This window comes from Lolium rigidum, chromosome 5 (genome assembly GCF_022539505.1).
Source record: "Lolium rigidum isolate FL_2022 chromosome 5, APGP_CSIRO_Lrig_0.1, whole genome shotgun sequence".
In the NCBI taxonomy this organism is placed as follows: Eukaryota; Viridiplantae; Streptophyta; class Magnoliopsida; order Poales; family Poaceae; genus Lolium; species Lolium rigidum.
In genome coordinates this window covers 163,596,085-163,618,319 of record NC_061512.1, presented here as the reverse complement: position 1 = coordinate 163,618,319, position 22,235 = coordinate 163,596,085, and the positions used below count along the sequence as shown (strand labels likewise).

Below are 22,235 nucleotides of genomic sequence, written 5' to 3'. Positions count from 1 at the left end.
TATAATTTTAATTGCGTATCTTTGTAAATATATCTTTTTTGCAGCTTGCTCCCTATGTGATAGAAATATTTTTATAGGGGTAAATCTATAATTTTATGTTTTCTAAAATCTTACTCGTTTCCACTTGTCTACTACCAAAAATATTTTTTCACAGAAAGAAAAAATCTCTTGAGACTATCTTCTGACGTAAAATCATCGCCATTTATAAAGCTCGATGATATGATGCTGAAGCATGCATGTAGTAAAAAAATTAAAAACCAAAAAAAATCCTCTGACCTGAGATATGAACGAAGGTGGTGCCGGATCTCGGCGCCCAAACGTGCCGTAGGTGCATGGGGTTGTGGGAGCAGATAGATATGGGAGAGGGAGGAGATGATGCCGAAAAGCCGGGAATCAAATCCCAAGTTTGACCGGATGCTCAGGCAAAAGAAGCAAAAATAAAGCGAGCATTCCGAGCACCCCGAACCATTTTGCATCCAGCCCCTCGCGGGAGCCCCGTAATTACCATCCTTCGAAACTCTCCCGCGAATAAACAAATCCCCCTCATTTTCGGGCCTCATTGCCGTCGCAAGCAAACAAGCCCCGTGGAGCCTAAACTAATGGCGGCGGTTCAGTAGCAGGCTAGCACCGCCGAGAGAGCTCGGCCGTCTCTCCCCCAGGCTAGCGCCCCTCCCTCGTCTACTTAATAAATAGTTGGGTGTAGGCCTGCCCCTGCTTCCTCTAATTCTCTCTCTTCCCTTCTTCCTCGTCCTCGACTGGGATTCTTGCAGCAGGCAGGTGGATAGATAGATTCTGCTTGTGGAACTTCCTCTCTGAATCTGCAGAGTTTGTCTCTCCGTTTCTTGATGGGGTCTCGGGTTCTTCCGCGGTTCTTCTCCTCCTCGCCAAGGTGGGTGCTTATTTCTCTCTGCTTCTAAAATGGTTTCGCAACCGCGAATGTTTGGACATGGTTTCTTGGCCTTTTGGTTGGTTATCGTGGGGCATGTTTGTGCTTTGTGCTCCCCCGAATTTGAGTTCGTTTCTTGCTTGGGTTCTTCACGGGTTCATTCGATTCTGGGGCGGTTTATTCGTAGGGGGTTTAGTGTGAGGAATTTGGACAAGGAATTTTGCGTTTTATTCGGTTGTTCTTGGGTGCTTTCCCTTGCGAAGATTCCTTGCGTTTTCTTTCTTCGTTTTCTTAAGCAATTCGTGCTGCCAATTTCGTCGAATTTCTAGTCCATAAATGATGAGAGGAAATTTCCACAAATTTGCAGGGAAGTTGCAGCCCAAATCTTCTCCGTCGACATGTGAAGCCACCTAAAGAAGCTCGGCAGCACGCAAGCAAGAACCTAAGCGGCCACAACCGGCGCCGCCGGCATCTCCGTTTTTTCCCCCTCCTTGCAAGAATTGAACCGTACAACGCGAAATCATGGCCGCCTCCTCGCCCACAACGGCGGCCGCCTTCTTCTTGCTCGTGCTGCTCCAACTGCTGGCGCCGGCCATTGCAGACGCCGGCGAGGCGGCGGCGCTGCTCGCCTTCAGGCGCGCGTCCGTGGAGGCCGACCCGCGCGGCGCCCTCACGACCTGGGCGTCCGGCGCCGGCGCGAACTCTACCGCGCCCTGCACGTGGGCCGGCGTCTCGTGCTCGCCGCCGACCGACGGCCGCGTCGTCGCCGTCAACCTCAGCGGCATGGGCCTCGCGGGCGAGCTCCGGCTCGACGCCCTCCTCGCGCTCCCGGCGCTGCAGGGCCTCGACCTGCGCGGCAATGCCTTCTACGGCAACCTCTCGCACGCGCCGTCGACGCCGTGCGCGCTCGTGGAGGTGGACATTTCGTCGAACGCCTTCAACGCGACGCTGCCCGCGGCGTTCCTGGCCTCCTGCGGCGCGCTGCAGTCCCTGAACCTGTCCAGGAACGCCCTCACCGGCGGCGGGTTCCCCTTCGCGCCGTCGCTGCGGGCGCTCGACCTGTCGCGCAACAGCCTCGCCGACGCCGGCCTGCTCAACTACTCCTTCGCCGGCTGCCACGGTCTGCGCTACGTCAACCTCTCCGCCAACCTCTTCACCGGCCGCCTGCCGGAGCTGGCGCCCTGCAGCCAGGTCACCACGCTCGACGTGTCGTGGAACCTCATGTCCGGCGCGCTCCCCGCCGGGCTCGTGGCCACCGCGCCGGCCAACCTCACGTACCTCAGCATCGCCGGGAACAACTTCACCGGTGATGTCTCTGGGTACGACTTCGGCAGGTGCGGCAACCTCACGGTGCTCGATTGGTCCTACAATGGCCTGAGCAGCACCAGGTTTCCGCCGGGCCTCGCCAATTGCAGCCGCCTTCAGGCGCTCGACATGTCCGGGAACAGGCTCCTCTCCGGCTCAATACCGACGTTCTTCACCGGCTTCTCTTCTCTGTGGCGGCTGGCATTGGCCGGCAACGAGTTTGCCGGACCGATACCGGAGGAGCTGAGCCAGCTGTGTGGCAGAATTGTTGATCTGGACCTGTCGAACAACAAGCTTGTTGGTGCCTTGCCGGCAAGCTTTGCAAAGTGCAACTCCCTTCAGGTGCTTGATCTAGGTGGGAACCAGCTATCCGGGGACTTTGTGACCAGTGTCATCAGTACCATCTCCTCACTGAGGATGCTGCGGCTTTCATTCAACAACATCACGGGCGCAAACCCGCTGCCGGTGCTCGCCGCGGGGTGCCCATTGCTTGAGGTGATCGACCTTGGGTCTAATGAGTTCGATGGAGAAATAATGCTGGACCTGTGCTCATCACTGCCTTCTCTGCGGAAGCTGTTCCTCCCAAACAACTACCTCAATGGCACGGTGCCGGCATCGCTTGGCAACTGTGCTAATCTGGAGTCCATTGATCTCAGCTTCAACTATCTGGTTGGCCAGATCCCACCAGAAATAATCACTCTGCCGAAGCTCATTGATCTGGTCGTGTGGGCGAATGGCCTATCCGGCGTGATACCGGACATCCTCTGCTCCAACGGCACTACACTGGAGACATTGGTGATGAGCTACAATAACTTCACCGGAGGCATTCCACCTTCCATTACAAGGTGTGTGAATCTGATATGGGTGTCGCTCTCCGGCAACCGTCTTACTGGGAGTGTGCCCCCAGGCTTTGCCAAGCTTCAGAAGCTCGCCATTCTGCAGCTCAACAGGAATCTGCTCTCTGGAAGTGTGCCAGCCGAGCTTGGTAGCTGCAACAACCTCATATGGCTTGACCTCAACAGCAACAGCTTGACTGGCACGATACCATCAGATCTAACGGGCCAGGCAGGGCTTGTTCCAGGGGGTATGGTGTCAGGGAAGCAGTTTGCATTTCTTCGGAATGAGGCAGGCAACATCTGTCCTGGTGCCGGTGTGCTCTTCGAGTTCTTTGGCATCCGGCCAGAGCGCTTGGCTGAGTTCCCCGCGGTGCACCTTTGCCCGTCCACGAGGATTTACACGGGCACAACGGTGTACACATTCAAAATGAATGGCAGCATGATCTTCCTCGACCTCTCATACAATGGTCTCAACGGTGCAATACCGGGCAGCCTCGGGAACATGATGTATCTCCAAGTCCTTAACTTGGGGCATAATGAGCTCAGCGGTACAATACCAGAAGCATTCTCAGGGATGAAATCGATCGGCGCACTTGACCTCTCAAACAATCAGCTCAGTGGCGGCATACCCTCAGGTCTTGGTAATCTGTATTCGCTTGCCGACTTTGATGTCTCCAACAACAACCTGTCTGGTCCAATTCCTACATCTGGTCAGCTCACCACATTCCCAGCATCCCGGTATGACAACAACTCTGCTCTCTGTGGTATTCCTTTGCCGCCTTGTGGCCACAACCCTGGCAGGGAAGATGGGGGACGAGGTTCACCTGACGGAAACAGCAAGGTCATTGAGGCAAGCATTCTTGTCGGAGTGGCACTTTCTGTTCTTATACTTCTCCTGCTGCTAGTCACACTGTGCAAGCTAAGGAGGAACCAGAAGACCGAAGAGATCAGAACCGGTTTTATTGAGAGCCTTCCAACATCTGGTCAAACCAGTTGGAAGCTGTCAGGGGTGCAGGAGCCACTAAGCATCAATGTGGCAACATTCGAGAAGCCGCTCCGGAAGCTCACCTTTGCGCACCTCCTCGAGGCCACCAACGGCTTCAGTACTGAGACCCTCGTAGGCTCGGGAGGATTTGGAGAGGTGTACAAGGCCAAGCTCAAGGATGGTACTGTTGTGGCCATCAAGAAGCTCATCCATTATACAGGTCAGGGTGACAGGGAATTCACAGCAGAGATGGAGACTATTGGCAAGATCAAGCACCGCAACCTTGTCCCACTGCTTGGATATTGCAAGATTGGTGATGAGAGGCTGCTTGTGTATGAGTACATGAAGCATGGCAGCCTGGATGTTGTGCTCCATGACAATGACAAGGCTATTGTGAAGCTTGACTGGGCAGCAAGGAAGAAGATTGCAATTGGTTCAGCGAGGGGCCTTGCTTTCCTCCACCATAGCTGCATCCCTCACATCATACACCGGGACATGAAGTCAAGCAATGTGCTTCTTGACAACAACCTTGATGCCCGTGTGTCGGACTTCGGGATGGCAAGGCTGATGAACGCGCTTGACACACATCTGAGTGTGAGCACACTTGCAGGCACACCTGGGTATGTGCCACCGGAGTACTATCAGAGCTTCAGATGCACGACCAAAGGCGATGTCTACAGCTACGGCGTTGTGCTCTTGGAGCTCCTCTCAGGGAAGAAGCCGATCGATCCGACTGAGTTTGGAGACAACAACCTTGTCGGTTGGGTGAAGCAGATGGTCAAGGAGAACAGAAGCAGTGAGGTTTTTGATCCTACGCTGACAGACACAAAGTCCGGGGAAGCTGAGCTGTATCAGTATCTGAAGATTGCTTCTGAGTGCTTGGATGATCGGCCGATCCGAAGACCGACCATGATTCAGGTCATGGCTATGTTCAAGGAGCTACAGCTTGACTCTGACAGCGACATCCTCGACGGACTCTCGATCAATTCGTCGACCATAGATGAGGCAGCAGAGAAATCATCGTGATGTTCTCTGATTTTTGCAGTTCTTCATTCGCTGGAAGGATAGAACGATGGCGAAATAGCTCAATCATTTTAGCTTAGGAAAGGTAGTGTCCTCCAATTCAGTTGGGAGAAGTTGTAATTTTGGTTCTAGTTTTTGTACATAGCAGTCAAAAGTATGAGGAGGGATGATGTTAGTTCTTACTTGCAACAACAAATCAAGAAATGTTCTCTTTAGCTGTAGAGATCTGTTTGTTACCTTTTCAATCGTATTGCTTGTATTTCGGCATCCACCTTGTTTAGATTGCACTACAGCCTAGGCTTTTCTCAGCTGCATGTCTAGTACTTTTTCGTACACAAACCATTATTTGGAAGAATTGACCTTATCAGCTTTTGATTGGCACTTTGCAGACAATAGCGAACAAAAAGAGAGCTCCAGAAGATCTGTAGTCTTTGGCAAAATGGCAAGTCATTTTCTCATTTCGGCTATGTAGCTGACCAGCATTGCTGTCTGTCTTTGACAAAGCAAAGGTGTAACCAATCTCTGCATGCCGGCTTAGGTGTTGAAAAATCCAGCCCATAGATTATGTGGACAGTAGCAGTACATAAACCATATTCTGGTACTTGGAAGATTTTTTATTTGTCTGCATGCTGAATGATTGCTGCTGGTGACAAGGCTGAGCAACAGAAAAGGAGTTCTTCAGTTCTGCAACTCTGGTACTAAATTCCCTGGGGTATTCTTCTCTCTGCTGACAGGGTCTGAAATGGATCTAGCGGGCATGGTAGGCTGCTTTTCCAGCAGGTAGTTGTGGACAAACTGAGGAGCAGGAGATGATAAGGCATGAATCACATTCTAAATTTTATAAGACTGCATTTCCTACTCAGTATGGTTTTATTATCTTCATCTGTTCTTTTGAGTCTGGCAGTTGATATTCTTCATGGAAACTTCATATACTTTTGCATAGTGGACCTCTACGAATATTTTTCTCTAGTTTCAAAGACCTGACTGAGTGATATACCTGTTGAAGTCATGAAAGGATGCATGTCTGTTGTGTCAAAAAGGATGTGTGATGTGTGTACATTGATACCTGAGGACTCTCTTTTCGGCCAAGTCTGTTCACTTTTCTGTTGTCAAAAGTGGTTGCGTTTCTGTTCAATTTAGCACACACTTTTGGACTTTGAACGCGTAGGTTGCTTACTGGCTCTTACTTAGGCGGAGATCAGGACCAAATTGGTCTTACAGAATTGTCAAGTAGGGCATGGCATGTCGAATTTCGCTTAATCTTTTCTGTCGCCATTTTGTTTCTAAAGGCAGTAATCATGCAACTTTATGGAGACGAAAGGAATTATATTCTAAGACAGGCCAGATGAGCAAGCAAGGCAGGCAGCCAGTATCGTTTTCGTGCCAGCATCAGCGTAATATTTCCAGAGGGATTTGGTAGGTGGCTGAACTAACTAACCGGCCAGGTGGATAATCAGGACGCATGCGTGCGTGAGTTCATCCACACGTGGCACGGTGCACACGTGTCGCGCCTTTCCTGTTGTAGATTATGGACCCGTTCCTGCTGAGCAGTGGTACCACTTTTTTGGTCGCGTGAGCTAGGCGTCCTGGAACGTCAAGCTAAGAAATCAATCAGGTTGTGGACCTGGACACTACATTTCTTTGTTATAGACACACACGTGTACTACACATATTTAGAGTGAACACTGTCGTCAAGTTTCAAGATTGGCAATGTCACTACACGTTGGAGTCACCATGGGGGTGTTCCTGTTTCTCGCTTCATTGGACCAAATTTCGTGTATTTGGTTGCTCGTTCCGTTTCTAAATCTCGATCCATATAATTTTTAAAGCACCCTTTTGCCTACATGCGGATGCATGCTCGGTTCCGTCGAGTCAAGCTCTAAGCTCGCGAAGAGGGGAAAAGCAATGTCCCGCCCGTGTAAGCTCATAGATGGCACGAGCTTGCCGCATCCTCAAAAGGTCGGCGGGAGAAATTCGTCACCTCCCAGCTTCTAAGCCTTTATATCACCACCCCACACATTGCCGGAATCCCGCAGCACCGTTTCCCCCCATTTGAGCTCTCTATCTCGACGAGGAGCTTCACCAACGAGCACGTAAGCGGCGGAATCTACCTTGGTAGCTCCTGGACGGCAGCGGCAAGCCGTGTCTTCATCTTCTCCAAGCTCATCGATAGCTTTTTCTCCGATGGTGGTGAGTTCTTCAAACCCAACTAGCTAAGATCTTTGAGCATATTCTAGATCGGAGTAGCGAAATTGGTAGAATTATGCACGTATGTTACTTGCTGCTAGTGATTGGCGTGCATGATGTACCCTATACACCGAAATGTTATTCGTATTTTGTGCATAGTTGCTCAATATAGCTCAACCTTGCTCAATATTGACCAAATCTAGCTCAAATCTTGCTCAATCTAGGCTATCGACGTCGATATTGTACATCTGAACTTAATCATTTAGGGCATGTGTACTATGGTTGGTTAAACTTGTTTTAGGTCTCGTGCATTACACTTTTTTAGTTCTAACTGACCTCTATGTAGGCGTATACCTCTGAGGAGTTTGAATAGACCCTCAGTGATACACATGAGATACCATCCTTTGTACTTGAGACCTTGGAAAACGTAGTAAAGCTGCTCACATACCCGCAACAAGTTGACATCCTATCGCCGCACGATGCATCCATGTTTGATGACAAGCTTGTTATGGACTAGAATGACAAGCTTGATGCATCCATGTTGTTGCTAGGAAGAGGGAGATCAAGGAAAGTAAAGGCCACATCAGTGGTGGGTTGAAGGGGGTGAAACCCACTATGAAATGGCCTCCATTTTTGTCCACCTTCGTCCTGAACAAGATGTGTGAACTCATCAAGAGTAGTATCGGGACAGAAAATGGTTTTAAGGAGGTGCACTTGATCAATGTTGCCAAGATGGTCAGTGGGTGTAGAACCACCTGCGTAAGCGGAGAGGAAAGTGGATTAAGATATCGAAGCCGAGAGACCTTAGCGGTGCCGGCTAGGATGATGACACTCACACCATTCTCCTGAAGGAAGAGCACTACATATGCCATGTCTCGGTACTACTCGGATCTGGATCAAAACCTGTGACACTTACCTTCTCTCATAACTTGTCACAAGTAACATAATGTCTTCATATATCCCCTATCTTATGCTCACCCAAAGGATGCCGAGCCCCTAAACAAGCCAATTATCAATTACACCCAGATGCAACAAATCTTCTCATATGGCCTTGCTACCGGCAAGTACGCCATGGGCTCCAATGAGCCTCTGAGTGCACCTTGCCCTAAGTACTTTGACACACTATCAACAAACTTCTTCTCCAGGCATTGGTACTATTGCTGCTCAGGCCCGTATCGGGCGCAGGTGCACCATGTGCGACCGCACAGGGCCTCAAAAAAAGGAGGGCCTCCAATTTTTGTATTACTTAGTGTTACTAATGACAGAATTAGTTGGGCCTAGTAAATGCATTGACCCACTATGCCGCTTGGGAATCTGGCTACAGAACACCACAGCCCCCGAGGCCCCGACTCACGCACGGTCCTCTTTCTCGCTCTTCCCTTTCTCCTTTTTTTCTCTTTAACTATTTCTTATCAATCACCAAGGGCCAAGGCCCTCTCAAGCACGAGAAGTTCTTCCAATCACAGCTTCGTCGCGAATTTAATTTCATCCTGATTTCGCCGAATACTCCATTGATGCAATGAATAGCTACAAGGTTCTGCGTGCTCTATTACACTATCTATTTTTTTGATGTTTTCTTTTCAGAATATGAATAACGTCAGAGAAAACTAAGGACTACAGAACTCACCCAATCTTAAAGGGGAACCCTTTATAAGTTTTCAGCAAATGAATCAAACTTTTCTTTTGAAAACCTAATAATAAATAGAATATAAAACCATGTTTTCGTACTTGCCAAGTGCTACTATGAGGGTCTGGTTTTTTGCTTCGCACAGGGCCTCCGTTTTCTCAGGTATGGTCCTGTTGCTGCTCATGGTTGTGGTGGTACTGCTACAAGTTCTAATACTGCTCCCTTCACCTCTAGTTATGCACCCTACCCTCTACTCTAATACCATGGATGTTCGTGGGTTCAACCAAGAGGCTCTCATGATGGCTTTGAGCCACCTCTTCGACAAGAGGGCTCAATACAACGGCTTTATCTAGATGGCAAAAGACCACAAGGCACTCTGGCTGAGGATCTTCCTTTCCATGCACTAGTATGTGTAGTGCTCCGTTGCTTGATGGGGTGGTGGTGATGCATGCATGCATGATGATGTTTGTATATTTTGAAGTAGTTAGGATTTGATGAAAACATTTGCCAAGGCGTGTATATTTTGTGAGGAGATATATACTAACCCCTCACATGATGCTTAACTTACGGTGGTAGGATTTACACCGTAGTACAAAAACAGGCCTAGGTTGGGGTTTTTTCCCAGGTAACATCTATCGGGACAAAAGCAGAAATAGGAAAAATTTAATGCGAGTATCCAAACATGCCCCATGTTCCAAGAACGAGTTCTGCTCGCTGGTGCCATGAGCGACTCTTCTTTGAGAAATAACTTTCATTTTCTTTCATGCACGGTGTACTATGTTTCGCAAAAAAAAAGTCTCCTATGCACGTAATCACTTAGTTTTGCTGCATGTCAATACGACGGAACTAAATAGAACTTTGCAGCACGAATCAAAAAGCATGACTGAGTGAATCCGAGGGACGGAACTGCACGGGACCTCCGTGCACGGAAGATTTGCCACGTTCCTGTGCTCTGAAATATTTGCCACCCGAAACCATGATGTCTACACAACTACAGCCAGCTGGCACGATGATCTTACAGGAGTATATACACAGTTACACACTCGTGCAGAAGGCTTTGTCCAAACATGGTGGCTACAGCTGGAGTACAGAAAAACAACTGCACCTTGCTTAATTATTACAAGCACACAGAAATGAAGCACAATCTAAACCTTGGCTCCTTATGTGGTTATTACTAACTTAACATCTTAACATCTAAAACAATTCATCATTTGTTTATTGAATGGCTGCTTGTAAAGGTCATCTGGCAGATTGTTTATATGTCATTCAGAATATCGTCATCCAAAAATATTACTAACCTATTCGAAACTATTAAATGGAATTCAAAAGAGAGTTAAAAGTCAAATTAGAGTTGACGTTTGTGCTCTTTTATGTGCAATATGGCATGTCCATAATGTGTTTACTTTTTAATAAATCAAATCATGCTTAGTTTTGCCGGCTTATTTCTTTTGCTATTTATTGGACCTGTACGTGGTTATGCCTCCAGACGGAGGAGCAACATCAGGATATGGATTCTGGGTGTAACCGCTCGGAGACAGTCGCTCATGATTTATTTAGCCGATGCGACTGACAGCTTGATCGCATGCTAACATGTTGATCCATTGGCGATTATTTTTCGATAAAGGGAATATATTAATATCAAGAGATACCAATTACACCCAGCCTCTGCAACAATGTATCACCCTAATAGCACTACGGATGCACACAACCAAAAAAAGGAAAAGAAAACTAAGAAACAAAAGTCCCGCTACAGTATCTTGGGCCTAACAATAGCAATACATCCACCGCCATGACAACACCTGAATTACAGGCTCTCCAAAAAACGACGCCTCCAAGAAGGGAACAGTGCTCAAACACCGTCGTCGCCCGATCAAAGATCTTAGGTTTTCACCCTGAAGATAGTCCCCACTCTCAAAACAATGCCTCCATGAAGGTCACTGCCAGGCACAACCGAGCTAAGACCGGACCTTGGGTTTTCACCCCGAAAGGTAGGACTCGCGCTTCACATGTGTTGTCGCCCCCACTTTCATACCGCCGCCGTGAAGCCCGGACACCAAGCAAGCCCCTCAACGGCGCGGAGACTTGAACCTCCCTTAGCTAGTCCTCCCTCCGGCCTTCATGAAATTCTCTTCTTCCGACTTTCATCATGGATCCATAGTCACTTGATGTCAACACGGAAAAAGAGCTTCGCGCCGCTCCCTCCGGAACCAAACGGTTGGAATAAACGCATGGGTGCGCACGACCGAATATCTCCGATCCAGCAAACTCCAGGCTGTTACATTCGCCGGCGGAGCCTTCTGGAACTCAACCCTCCGGCCAGATCACGAGTCCAGGCCTCCGGTAGGTCCTCCTCTTCACGCAAGAGAGGCCCTAGGACCGCCTCCTTTATTCAAGTCGGACCCCCACGTCGGCGACCATCCCGGGCTGGCCAACCCAACCCTCCACCGGCGACACCATCGCCGGCTTCCATGCACCTCCATAGATCAAAAATCCACCACCACCAACCGCAGGCCGACCCTCTCCGGCGAAGAAGAGGCCACCTGCTCCGTCGAACCCAGGGCTGCTGCCCCGGGCGCCCTCGTGTCGCGGAAGATGCCCGAGATCGCCTCCACGCACCGACGAGAGGCGGGGGTGGATGGCATGGCGCAGACCGAGGGCCTGGCCGCCGCCCACCACCAGCCCTGCCGGAGTGCTGTGGGAAGCCGACGAGAGGAGGGAGACCGCAGCGCCACCCATCCCAACCGCGCCAGCCGGTCCACCAGGGGACAACCGACGGGAGGAGGGCCGTGTGGTGACCCGGCATACCACTGCATGGTGTAGTATGCAAGTCTAATATAACACCAATGAAACACCGTTCCACTAGTATTATATCGCTCAGAGTGGTACAACAGAAACATATGCGGGTCCAAGGCATGTCTATAGAATTACATACAGACTCTGTTACATAAGGTCAACACAGCCTCCTACTTTACAATGAGGTAAATCTGTAAATAAACTCCAGAAGAACGACTCGTAGTCTAATCTTATCACGTACACTATTTGTAGAGTATTTGACTAGCTATAGGGGCTATGAATAGATTCTAGCTAAATAGGAGCTAGGTTTAGGAAACTAGTTCCCTTCTATTGCTAATCTAGGTTTTCTCCTTGTTGGATGTGGCATCTGACTCCTCGGGCAGGGTCCTGTCCCTTGAAGTAGTTATTGACTCCTCGGCCTTCGAGTTGCCACCGTAGATCCTCCTTCGATGCCTCCATATCTAAGCAGGGGATTTAAGAGTGGTATGAGTACGAGCGTACTCAACAAGTTCATTATAGGAAAGAGGTGTTTAATGCACTAGCTACGGCATTAGACCAGAAAGTCCAATACCCATGCAGGTTTTCATAACCATTTCTTCAAAAGGTTGCTTTTATTCAGAAGAACTATGTCCGTCAGCCTTCACCGGTTTACTAGAACTTCATGGAGTTCCTTTCCGGCAGCGTTCGCAGTTCCATATCCCGGAACGGGGAGTGACAGGTCACGATTCATTACACTCTGTAGAGGTGTGTTGCTTTACCCATAAGAGATCTTAACCTTGGTGCCAACCGAGTGATCATTCTCGTCCACACTTCCATTGGTGTGAGGCCCAGTATAAGGTCTTACCCAATCATATTCCTCCGCTACCTCGCACAACCACCCTTTGTTGCATACCCCGACCCTGGGTCCTCGCCGGTCCCATTATTCCCATATTAGGGTGGACCCGACCACGACAACAGTTCTGGGCTCATACCATAAACTCCTTCGCCGGTAGCTGCAACCCATCATAGACCGCAATACCGTGGGGAACTTTAGGCTTCCCCAGCCTACCGCTTGCTCTTCGGGCGACAAGTGTACTACGGACAAAGCCGTGGGGAACTTTAGGCTTCCCCGACCTACCGCTTGCCCCCGACAGATGACAAGTGTACTACGGTAAAGCGCATCCGTTGATGTACAAGAGGTGGAAATACGATTGACTATTCCGTCCCACTCCAGATCTTATGATTAACACGGTTATTACGGCACAAGAATCACTGGACGACATTTGTTGTTTAATCCTAGATGGATATCAACCCTTGCAATGGAACCTCCACCATATCAACACAATCCATGGTTCCATTGCCCACCACTTAGTCATATTCATAGTTATGAAAATAGTGGTTTTGCCTTTTTATGCAATAGTGATAAACATAGTACTTTGCAAGTAATTTGATAAAAATACTCAAATGACATGAGCAAGTGATGAACTTGCCTTTCTTGACTGCAAGATTATGCAGGCAAGGTCTTCGATACGCAATAACTCCAAATTTTGAAATAACATCATCGTCCGGTAAGGACGATGTTTAAAAGATTGGCAAGGATGCAATAATGCATAAGTATGAGATGCGATCGCTCTAAGCGTGACCTAACCCCGATGATTTATGATTAGTGAGTGGTAATGATTAGTTCAGGGTGTGTTGCACTTTTAGAGTAATTCACAAACAAGGTTCTTATTCAGGGTTGTGTTGTTTGAGAATCATAAGCAAGTGGTAAAATGCATAGTAATTAAGTAAGCACACAAGGAATGATAATTGGTATAATGTTAATATGTAAAGAACAGTTGTCAGTTTTGGTACTATATGGCATTGTTAATGATTGCTTGTTATAATCTTCAAAAGAATAACTTTTGAAGAACATGTTCTTTAATAAAGAACAAGTATGATAATTATGGTTGTGTAGTTCTATGGTTTAAGATGATCCTAAACTAGTTTCTGGAGTAAGAATGACATGGATCCCAACAATGTTGGATTCATCAGCTACTAGGGCTTGTATGGTAGAATTAAGCCTAAACATCTTAATTACCAATAGTTGCTATCAAGGTGGTATATCTTATTGGTGATAGCTGGCTAGGGTTTATAGATCCTATGAAGCAGGTTTGATGGCTACTCCTTATTTACTTCAAAAGAATAACTTTTGAAGAACATACTTCTTAACTAATAAGAAGTATATCAATTATGGTTGAGGTGGTCTAGGTTTTATTGTTGGTTCTATTAAGTAAGGAATAATTGGCTCCTAAATAGGAGGGTTGATAAGTATCCAACACTAGTAGGGTTTAGTGGAGTATGGTTAGGTAATGCTCAAGATTTGGCATAGTTGCTCCTAAGGTTCATCACAATAGTGTGATGCTTAGTATGGATAACTAATGTTGATGTCTTAGAGGATAGTAACTAGGGTTTACACTTGGTTGACTCTATTTCATCATCTAGGTCTAATAGGGTTGCATACATGGAATGCTTAATTAGTATTGATAGGGTTTCTCCATTTTATGTGGACATGACAAGCATTTAATTGTTACTATGGATCTATGATTGAAAAGAAAGTATCATGATCACATGTTCTAATATAGGTTTAGGTTAGAATCAAATTAAGTTTCATATTGGTTAATGGAGCTAGGGTTCCTAATTGAATTAGGGTTTTGGGATTACACATAAAATGATGAGGTTATCACTTTATTTATAATGTAACTAGGGTTTTCATAATTACTACTTAGTTCTTGGTTACTAACTTTATTATAAAGTTGAAGCTATTAATAACTTAAGAATAAAAATAATATTGCATTTAGCATTTTATTATTTTTAAACAATTAATAATTAGGGTAATTATTATTCAGGGTTTAAATCTCCCTAATAATGATTTAACAAAATAACAAATAAGGAAAATTAGCTTTATTGTTTTCTTTATTTATTTCCTGGTTTTATTTAATTTGGGAAATTTTCCTAATTATTGAATTTGATTTGCATTTCGAATTAAAGAAAAATGCTTAAATAACAAGTATTAAATACTTAAATTTTTATTACAAATAAAAATTTCATATTATATTTTTATTGGATAGATTTTTCCTTTCTGAGAATTTATATATATTATTTTCATTTTTCTGAGTTGAATTGAATTTTCTATAATTATTTGAAGTTGCAGCAATTGATGAATTTGAATTAAAACAAGAAAAATAACTAAGTGTACCCGGCTATTCTACCCACCTGACACTGACCAGTGGGCCAGTGTCCATGTCAGCTGCCACGCAGCTTTGCCTGAGTCAAAATAGCTGATGTGGCAAGAGAAGCGCATGGCCGGCGGCCAGTGGTGATCGACGGCGAGGATCCAGGGCTCCCGCGTCTTGGTGGATAGGCTGAGGGGATGCGCGGTGTGGTACTGGACATAAAGGTGGCGGCGCCCCCTCCAGATGGTCACCGGAGTAACTCCGGCGAGCACAAACAGCGGCGGCGCTTGCAGGTGATCGACGCGGCATCGCTGTGGAGCATGATCGAGCGAACCAAGTACTCCACGAGGTTCAGTAGCTCACCAGGAACACGTAGCGCTTGACGGCGTGGTCGGAGATGGTCCCAATCGACGGCGAACGTCGATTGACTGGTGGTGGCCGGCGGGGAGATGATGACTCGATTCGTCGGGATCAGTGCTTCCCGGCAAGCGCGCGTCAACGAGGAGATAGCTGGAGGCGAGGCGAAGCCCTAGGGCTTCACGGCGATGCTTGCGGTGACCCCAAACGGCGGCGAGAGAAATCGGCCGGCGAGCTAGGGTTTGAGAAATTAGGGGAAAAAGAAGAACGCGATCCAGGGAGGCTTCGGCCAGGTATTTATAGGGTTGAGGGCAGACGTCGAAGGACGCGCAGTCCACAATGGCGGCCGGGACGTGGAGTTCGTCGTCGTCGTGGCGTTCTCCTATGCGTCCGGTGGCGAAGACGAAGACGGCGCCCTCCTCTCTCTTATCCGCACGAAGCGGTACACGGGCTGGCCTGGGTCGTGGTGCTGGGTTGCCTCGTGGGCTACTACTGGGCTCGGTGGCCGACTTGGTAAGTCAGGTGAGCCCATTTTCTCTTCCTTTCTTTTATTCATTTTCTGTTTTGTATTTCCTGTTTTGAATTATGTTTTGAATTCAATTATGCTTTCAGATGTTTCTTCTTATTTTTAATTAGGACTTAACAATAATGATCATTGCATTATTCCATTGTCCAATATGAATGTGCAATGCATGATTTTATTTGTATCCTTGTGAGTTCTATTTAAATTTCAATTTAGCCATGAATTGATGTGTTCTTTGGAATTCCTTTTCCTCCTTGCAATACGACTCTCTTTTGAACTATTTAAAGTGGATAATTGCTTCCCAAAGGATTTTAAAGATTATTATGAGGTCTTGGTTTCTTATTTGAGAGTTTGTTTCACTTGCATGTTATTTTATGTTAGCAACATTTTATTAGGGTTTTTCTCAGGTGTAATAAATAAAGCATAAGATTTTATTAATATGCCATACTAGGGTTCTAATGATATTTACCTAATGGTAATTGATTTGATTCTCAATTATGGTCTAGGGTTATATTGTAATCACCATAGTGATACTCAAATTAGTGTTGAGATATATTCTTAGGTTGTAGAGATTAGATGACACCATCTTGTATCTGCTAGGGTTCTAATCTCCCCTAACAAAAATGGTTACTATCTTAATTGTTATTGTTCTCCTTTAGTTACTAAGGTATTTAGAATTGGTTTGATCTCCTACCAATAGATTTCTGTTATTATCCTTAATTTATCATTAAAGTAATTAAAGTAGCTATATTACTTTTTATAGTTAACTTTGGTTATAATGATGAATGGTTTCTCACCATATAAAGTATGGAGTTTTACTCTAAGGTTTCCTTAGGTCCTTTAATTGAGGAATAAATGGAATGTAGATGTGATAGGGTTCTACTTATGATCACCAAGTGGTTCACAAGTTAAGGTTGGGATATAAGCTTAGGTTTGCTTACTAATTACCTCCCTATGATTTCATGTGGTGAATGATATCTACTTATCCTATTAGGGTTTAACTTATGGCTTATTATTCTATTTCTCCAAAGTATGGTCATGGCACTATCATGAGCAAATTTGTTCTCAATGGCTTGTACTCCCAATTCTTAGAGTATATGATCATTACCCAATGGTGATGATCATGCATGGTATGGGCTTCCTTAAGTATCATTAAAAGTATTTAGATATGGTTATACCAATTACCCCTCTCACTCTACAAGGACTTGGATTATAATCTAGGGTTCTACTATAGGAATGATGATGTGATTATCTAAATATGTGGTCTTCCTAAGAATTCTACCTTGTTATCTTCTGTAGCTTGTTCTTCAGGAATTCTGATAATCCTCTGATAATCCTGCATCTTGTGGCATGCCTCCACCTCCTAGCTGCTTCATCTTGATCCTAACAATTTTATGGAATGGCTCATTGTGTTGGTCTTCTTGCATCATGGTGCAAGATGATGAAATGGATGAGGTAGAGGGTTCCTTTTATAGGCTTGGGCATGCTCTAATATCATGACACATAGATGGGTGACTCTTGTTTTGATTTGATGAGTAAGGTGCTTGGTTGTCACGCTCTCATCCATAGCAATCCTTTAAGCATGAGGTGGCATAGCTTAGGATGCAAGTTATGTAGATATTTTCATCCTATGTGGCATTAGTATTATCCTCTCATGTGATTTATTTTTAGATAGCCAAGTGGCTTTTGTTACTAAATATCTTGTGAATGATATTTTATGTTTGTGGATGAGTCACAATATCATGTGTGCTAGCATTATATTGTGATTGGGATAAAAATGTCAAAGACAAAGATTATACCCCAATTTTGAATGGTGATTGTTGATTTCACCAAGGCATGATCATATGAGTTTCAAAGTACTCATATTTTAGTTTATTCAAATTGTTTGAACTATAATTCGTAATGTAAACAAATTTAGTTTTGTGATATTCCACTTATTTAATAAGTTATGATTAAAATAAGAATGGGTGACTTTTATGCACTTAGGTCCTTGTGTTTTACCATATTTGGTAATTAGTTTTAAAGTGAATTCAATTACCCCAAGTGTAGTTTCATAACTTTTAAGTGTTAATAACTTAGAGTTTAATTATTATCTATTTGATGGTTATAGGCTTCTCCCATCTCTAGGGTTTAATGATAAGCTTGTGTTGGTGTTTGCTTCAAAAGTTTTAGTTCAAGAAATACCATGAGGTTCATGGTAGGAATCTTTATTTGTTAAAGACATGGAAAAGATAAGTCAAGAATGGTTTCTCCACTTTATTATTACTTGACATCCAATTGAATAGATATTCATATGTTATGACAAGGAATACCATGTTATGATCTGTTATAAGATCAAGTAATTGATCATTGATTAAGGTGTTGTTGTGTTTATTTTAATCTCCTTTGATCTAACCCCTTAGATCAAATCATCTCTACCCAAAACAAGGTTTTAACAAAGGTCACATTGAGGTTTATAGGATGAGCTACTTCAGTTCCACCAAGGTCAAGTGAAACTTCGATTCATCGTGATCGTTTTACTTTTAAGCGCGAAAATTCCCAGCATTTTCTATGCATGAATGCAATGCACACATCCGTTTCCTCTATTTTTGTAACCCCAATACCTGGGATATTACAGTCTCTACCCCTTAAACTAAACTTCGTCCTCGAAGTTTGATCTCTCTCACGTTTCCGAAGTGTGGATCTGACTTGTGCAGACTACGACTTTTCTCGAACTCTGTATTGATCTTACTGGATATCATTGAATATATCTCTTGTCTAGATTCTTCCTGGAATCCATTAGGGTTTGTCTCTGAACCATGGTTCTTACTTTGATTCATTGATTTCTTCCAACTCTATAAGCTTGTTTCCTTTCTCATTGAAGATTCAAGGATTGGGACTTCTTCTGTTGTTGCTAGTCTTACCGAAGACTAATTTGATAACCTACTCTCAATTGGTAAATAGGTCTTTGTTTTCCCTTACTACCAAAACTACAATAATGGTACTTGGTAAGGTACTTAACATGGAATGGTCTTAATGGTTTATTTCACTAAGAATGGATTAGACTCATTTAGTCCATCCAATCATGGTTTATAGTTGATACCTATAACTATTTTTGGTTCTTTAGGTTCCATGAAAGGAATCATTCTATTAATATTTTGTTTTGGTATGTTCAATCTTCTTCGGTCTTTGGCCTTCTTGAGTTTTATTGGCCTACGATATTTTCTTCGTCCAACTTCATTATACTTGGCTTACTTGAGCTATCGTACTTCTGAGTAAATATTACTCACTTTCTCAAGTTATAGTCCAATTCTTATTTCCTTGAGGTATGAACCTCGGCTTCTGGTCTGACATCCTTCTGAAAGTAGTGTTCAACAATCTTATGAAAATAAGATCGAACTTCCTCTCAGTTCAGACCTTCTGCTTCTATCCAGCTTAAAGTATTGAGTCATTGTACATCCAACTCAATCTTTACTCTACCCCTTAGAGTTTACTTAAGTCCTTCCACTCCTTTTCTTCCAACCATTAGACTTATGGTTCGAATATTGGTCTAGGTCTAGCTTATGGGTTGTACTTTTCTAAAAGTCTCACGAAGAATCTTTGTGGTTTATCCACTCAGTTGTGGACTTCCAATGGGAATCCTTCGACTGAATGTTTATAGGTCATTGTCATTTGGTTAACAAAATTTTCTTTGTTCACAACTTCTTGGTACAAATAATCCAATAGTGGAATACTTGATACCAATTGTGGCTATTTGTTATCTAAAAATAGATTCTATTATAGGTTTTTGATCAACTGGACGAGACATCCTATATTTTATCTCGCAGTATTGATCCTATACCAATTGTGGTCTTTTGTTACCAACTGTGGTCTTCTTATATCTTCTATGGTTTCATAGGTCATCTTCCTTTCTTCGAGGGTTCATTGTTGCAAGAAAACCACTAGCTGACACTATGAATATAGTATCCTAAGTGATTTCCCATGCATTCCCTCTTCTATAATGATTATGGTTCTACTTCTACTTCACCATAACCATCATATTTCTCACCTTCACGCCTCTTATGTACTAAAGTACTCCTCTGTTGAGGCTAAGCATGAGTTTTGGTTGATACTTCCTTCAAAGTTTTGTGGTTGCTTCCCACAACTTTACTCCTCTCTTCTGATGAACCTTCATCTTGTCTTCAGAATCTTGAGAATTCGTCGCTTCCTCACACGAATACCATTACCCTCTAGCTCTTTAACACCAAGTAAAAACTTGATATTGCAACATGCATTTGCATATCAAAGTCAAACTTCATGTATGGATCTAGTCAAACAATGAAAATCCAATAAAATCCAAGAAGATTCAGCTTTGTGTTTATAATACACATTATCATAAGCCTGAATAAAATAGTTGAGTAAGACATCTCTAAACATCAGGCTTTGATGTGTAGTATATAACACCACATACGATAGGTTTGTATCGTGATACTTAGCACGAATATGTGGATTACTACTATTTATCTCAACATTTACCGTAATTGCACATTTGCAATGAGATAAACTTGAAACAAAGTGGTCTAGGATAGTTAAAGTTAACCTAATTTCCTTGGGTAATACTAACAAAATAGTATGCCATATATACGTGCTATTGAGGACTACTTTCTATGATACCATTAATTCTTACATGTCTACTCTGAATACCTATTTATTAGGATATATATCCTATACTTCCAAGTGTTTCTATCATAAGACTATGGTCGTGATGTGCTTGGCACACTTCCCATGGTTTTGGAACACAATTCTTGCACTATTGTTTAGCAATTGGCTTCTTATTGTACTTCTCCTAAATACTTTAGATGTTCATCACATAATGATCCTTAGATGAATCATATATGATTACTACCTCTGCTCTGTAAGTAGACATGTTTTCTTCCAATCACTCTTCCTTCCCTCCCATGATTGACTCATCATGGTCTATACTACCCTATATGACTCATATTTTATTACTTACTATCAAATGTTTCATAAGTTTGGATAAAATTTACTTACCCATTACTTGTATTGGTTTACTCCTTCTAATAGGATATCTTGCTTATCTTTGTCCCTTAATATTACTTCTATTACATGTCTAGATAACTCTTACTTAATCATAACATATGTTGGTACACATCTTCCAATAGGATATCTTCCTTATGGTTGTATCCTTTCTTTGGACTACCATGTATTGTATATCAACTGTGATCTACTCATCTATTGTTTTAAGGACTTAATGGTATGCTACATATTTGGGATTAACTAACTAACTTTGGAAGGATATGTAAGAAATGTTGACTCAAGTGTGTCAGGATTATTCTCAAGTGAATATCCATTTCAAGTCATAACAAGAATTTGTTTAGCTAAGACAACTTCCTATAGACACTATCAAACCTATAGGTCTCCTTTAAAGGTTTTTAATCCTAGGCTCAAAGCATTTGCTCTGATACCAACTGTGGTGACCCGGCATACCACTGCATGGTGTAGTATGCAAGTCTGATATAACACCAATGAAACACCGTTCCACTAGTATTATATCGCTCAGAGTGGTACAACAGAAACATATGCGGGTCCAAGGCATGTCTATAGAATTACATACATACTCTGTTACATAAGATCAACACAGCCTCCTACTTTACAATGAGGTAAATCTGCAAATAAACTCCAGAAGAACGACTCGTAGTCTAATCTTATCAAGTACTCTATTTGTAGAGTATTTGACTAGCTATAGGGGCTATGAATAGATTCTAGCTAAATAGGAGCTAGGTTTAGGAAACTAGTTCCCTTCTATTGCTAATCTAGGTTTTCTCCTTGTTGGATGTGGTATCTGACTCCTCGGGCAGGGTCCTGTCCCTTGAAGTAGTTATTGACTCCTCGGCCTTCGAGTTGCACTGTAGATCCTCCTTCGATGCCTCCATATCTAAGCAGGGGATTTAAGAGTGGTATGAGTACGAGCGTACTCAACAAGTTCATTATAGGAAAGAGGTGTTTAATGCACTAGCTACGACATTAGACCAGAAAGTCCAATACCCATGCAGGTTTTCATAACCATTTCTTCAAAAGGTTGCTTTTATTCAGAAGAACTATGTCCGTCAGCCTTCACCGGTTTATTAGAACTTCATGGAGTTCCTTTCCGGCAGCGTTCGCGAGTTCCATATCCCGGAACAGGGAGTGACGAGTCACGATTCATTACACTCTGCAGAGGTGTGTTGCTTTACCCATAAGAGATCTTAACCTTGGTGCCAACCGGGTGATCTTCCCGTCCACACTTCCTTTGGTGTGAGGCCCGGTATAAGGTCATAGCCAATCATATTCCTCCGCTACCTCGCACACCCACCCTTTGTTGCATACCCCGACCCTGGGTCCTCGCCGGTCCCATTATTCCCATATTAGGGTGGACCCCGACCACGACAACAGTTCTGGGCTCATACCATAAACTCCTTCGCCGGTAGCTGCAACCCATCATAGAACGCAATACCGTGGGGAACTTTAGGCTTCCCCAGCCTACCGCTTGCTCTTCGGGCG

At 44.2% G+C, this 22,235-nt stretch overlaps 1 protein-coding gene across 1 annotated transcript; it reads left to right on the top strand.

Annotated features, from left to right (window-relative positions):
- Positions 1 to 1,408: 1,408 nt before the first annotated feature.
- LOC124656640 (brassinosteroid LRR receptor kinase BRL1-like) lies at positions 1,409 to 5,343 on the top strand. The gene has a single exon (XM_047195349.1). It carries the CDS (start codon positions 1,409 to 1,411, stop codon positions 5,036 to 5,038), a length of 3,630 nt encoding a protein of 1,209 aa, XP_047051305.1. The 3' UTR covers positions 5,039 to 5,343.
- Positions 5,344 to 22,235: the final 16,892 nt, after the last annotated feature.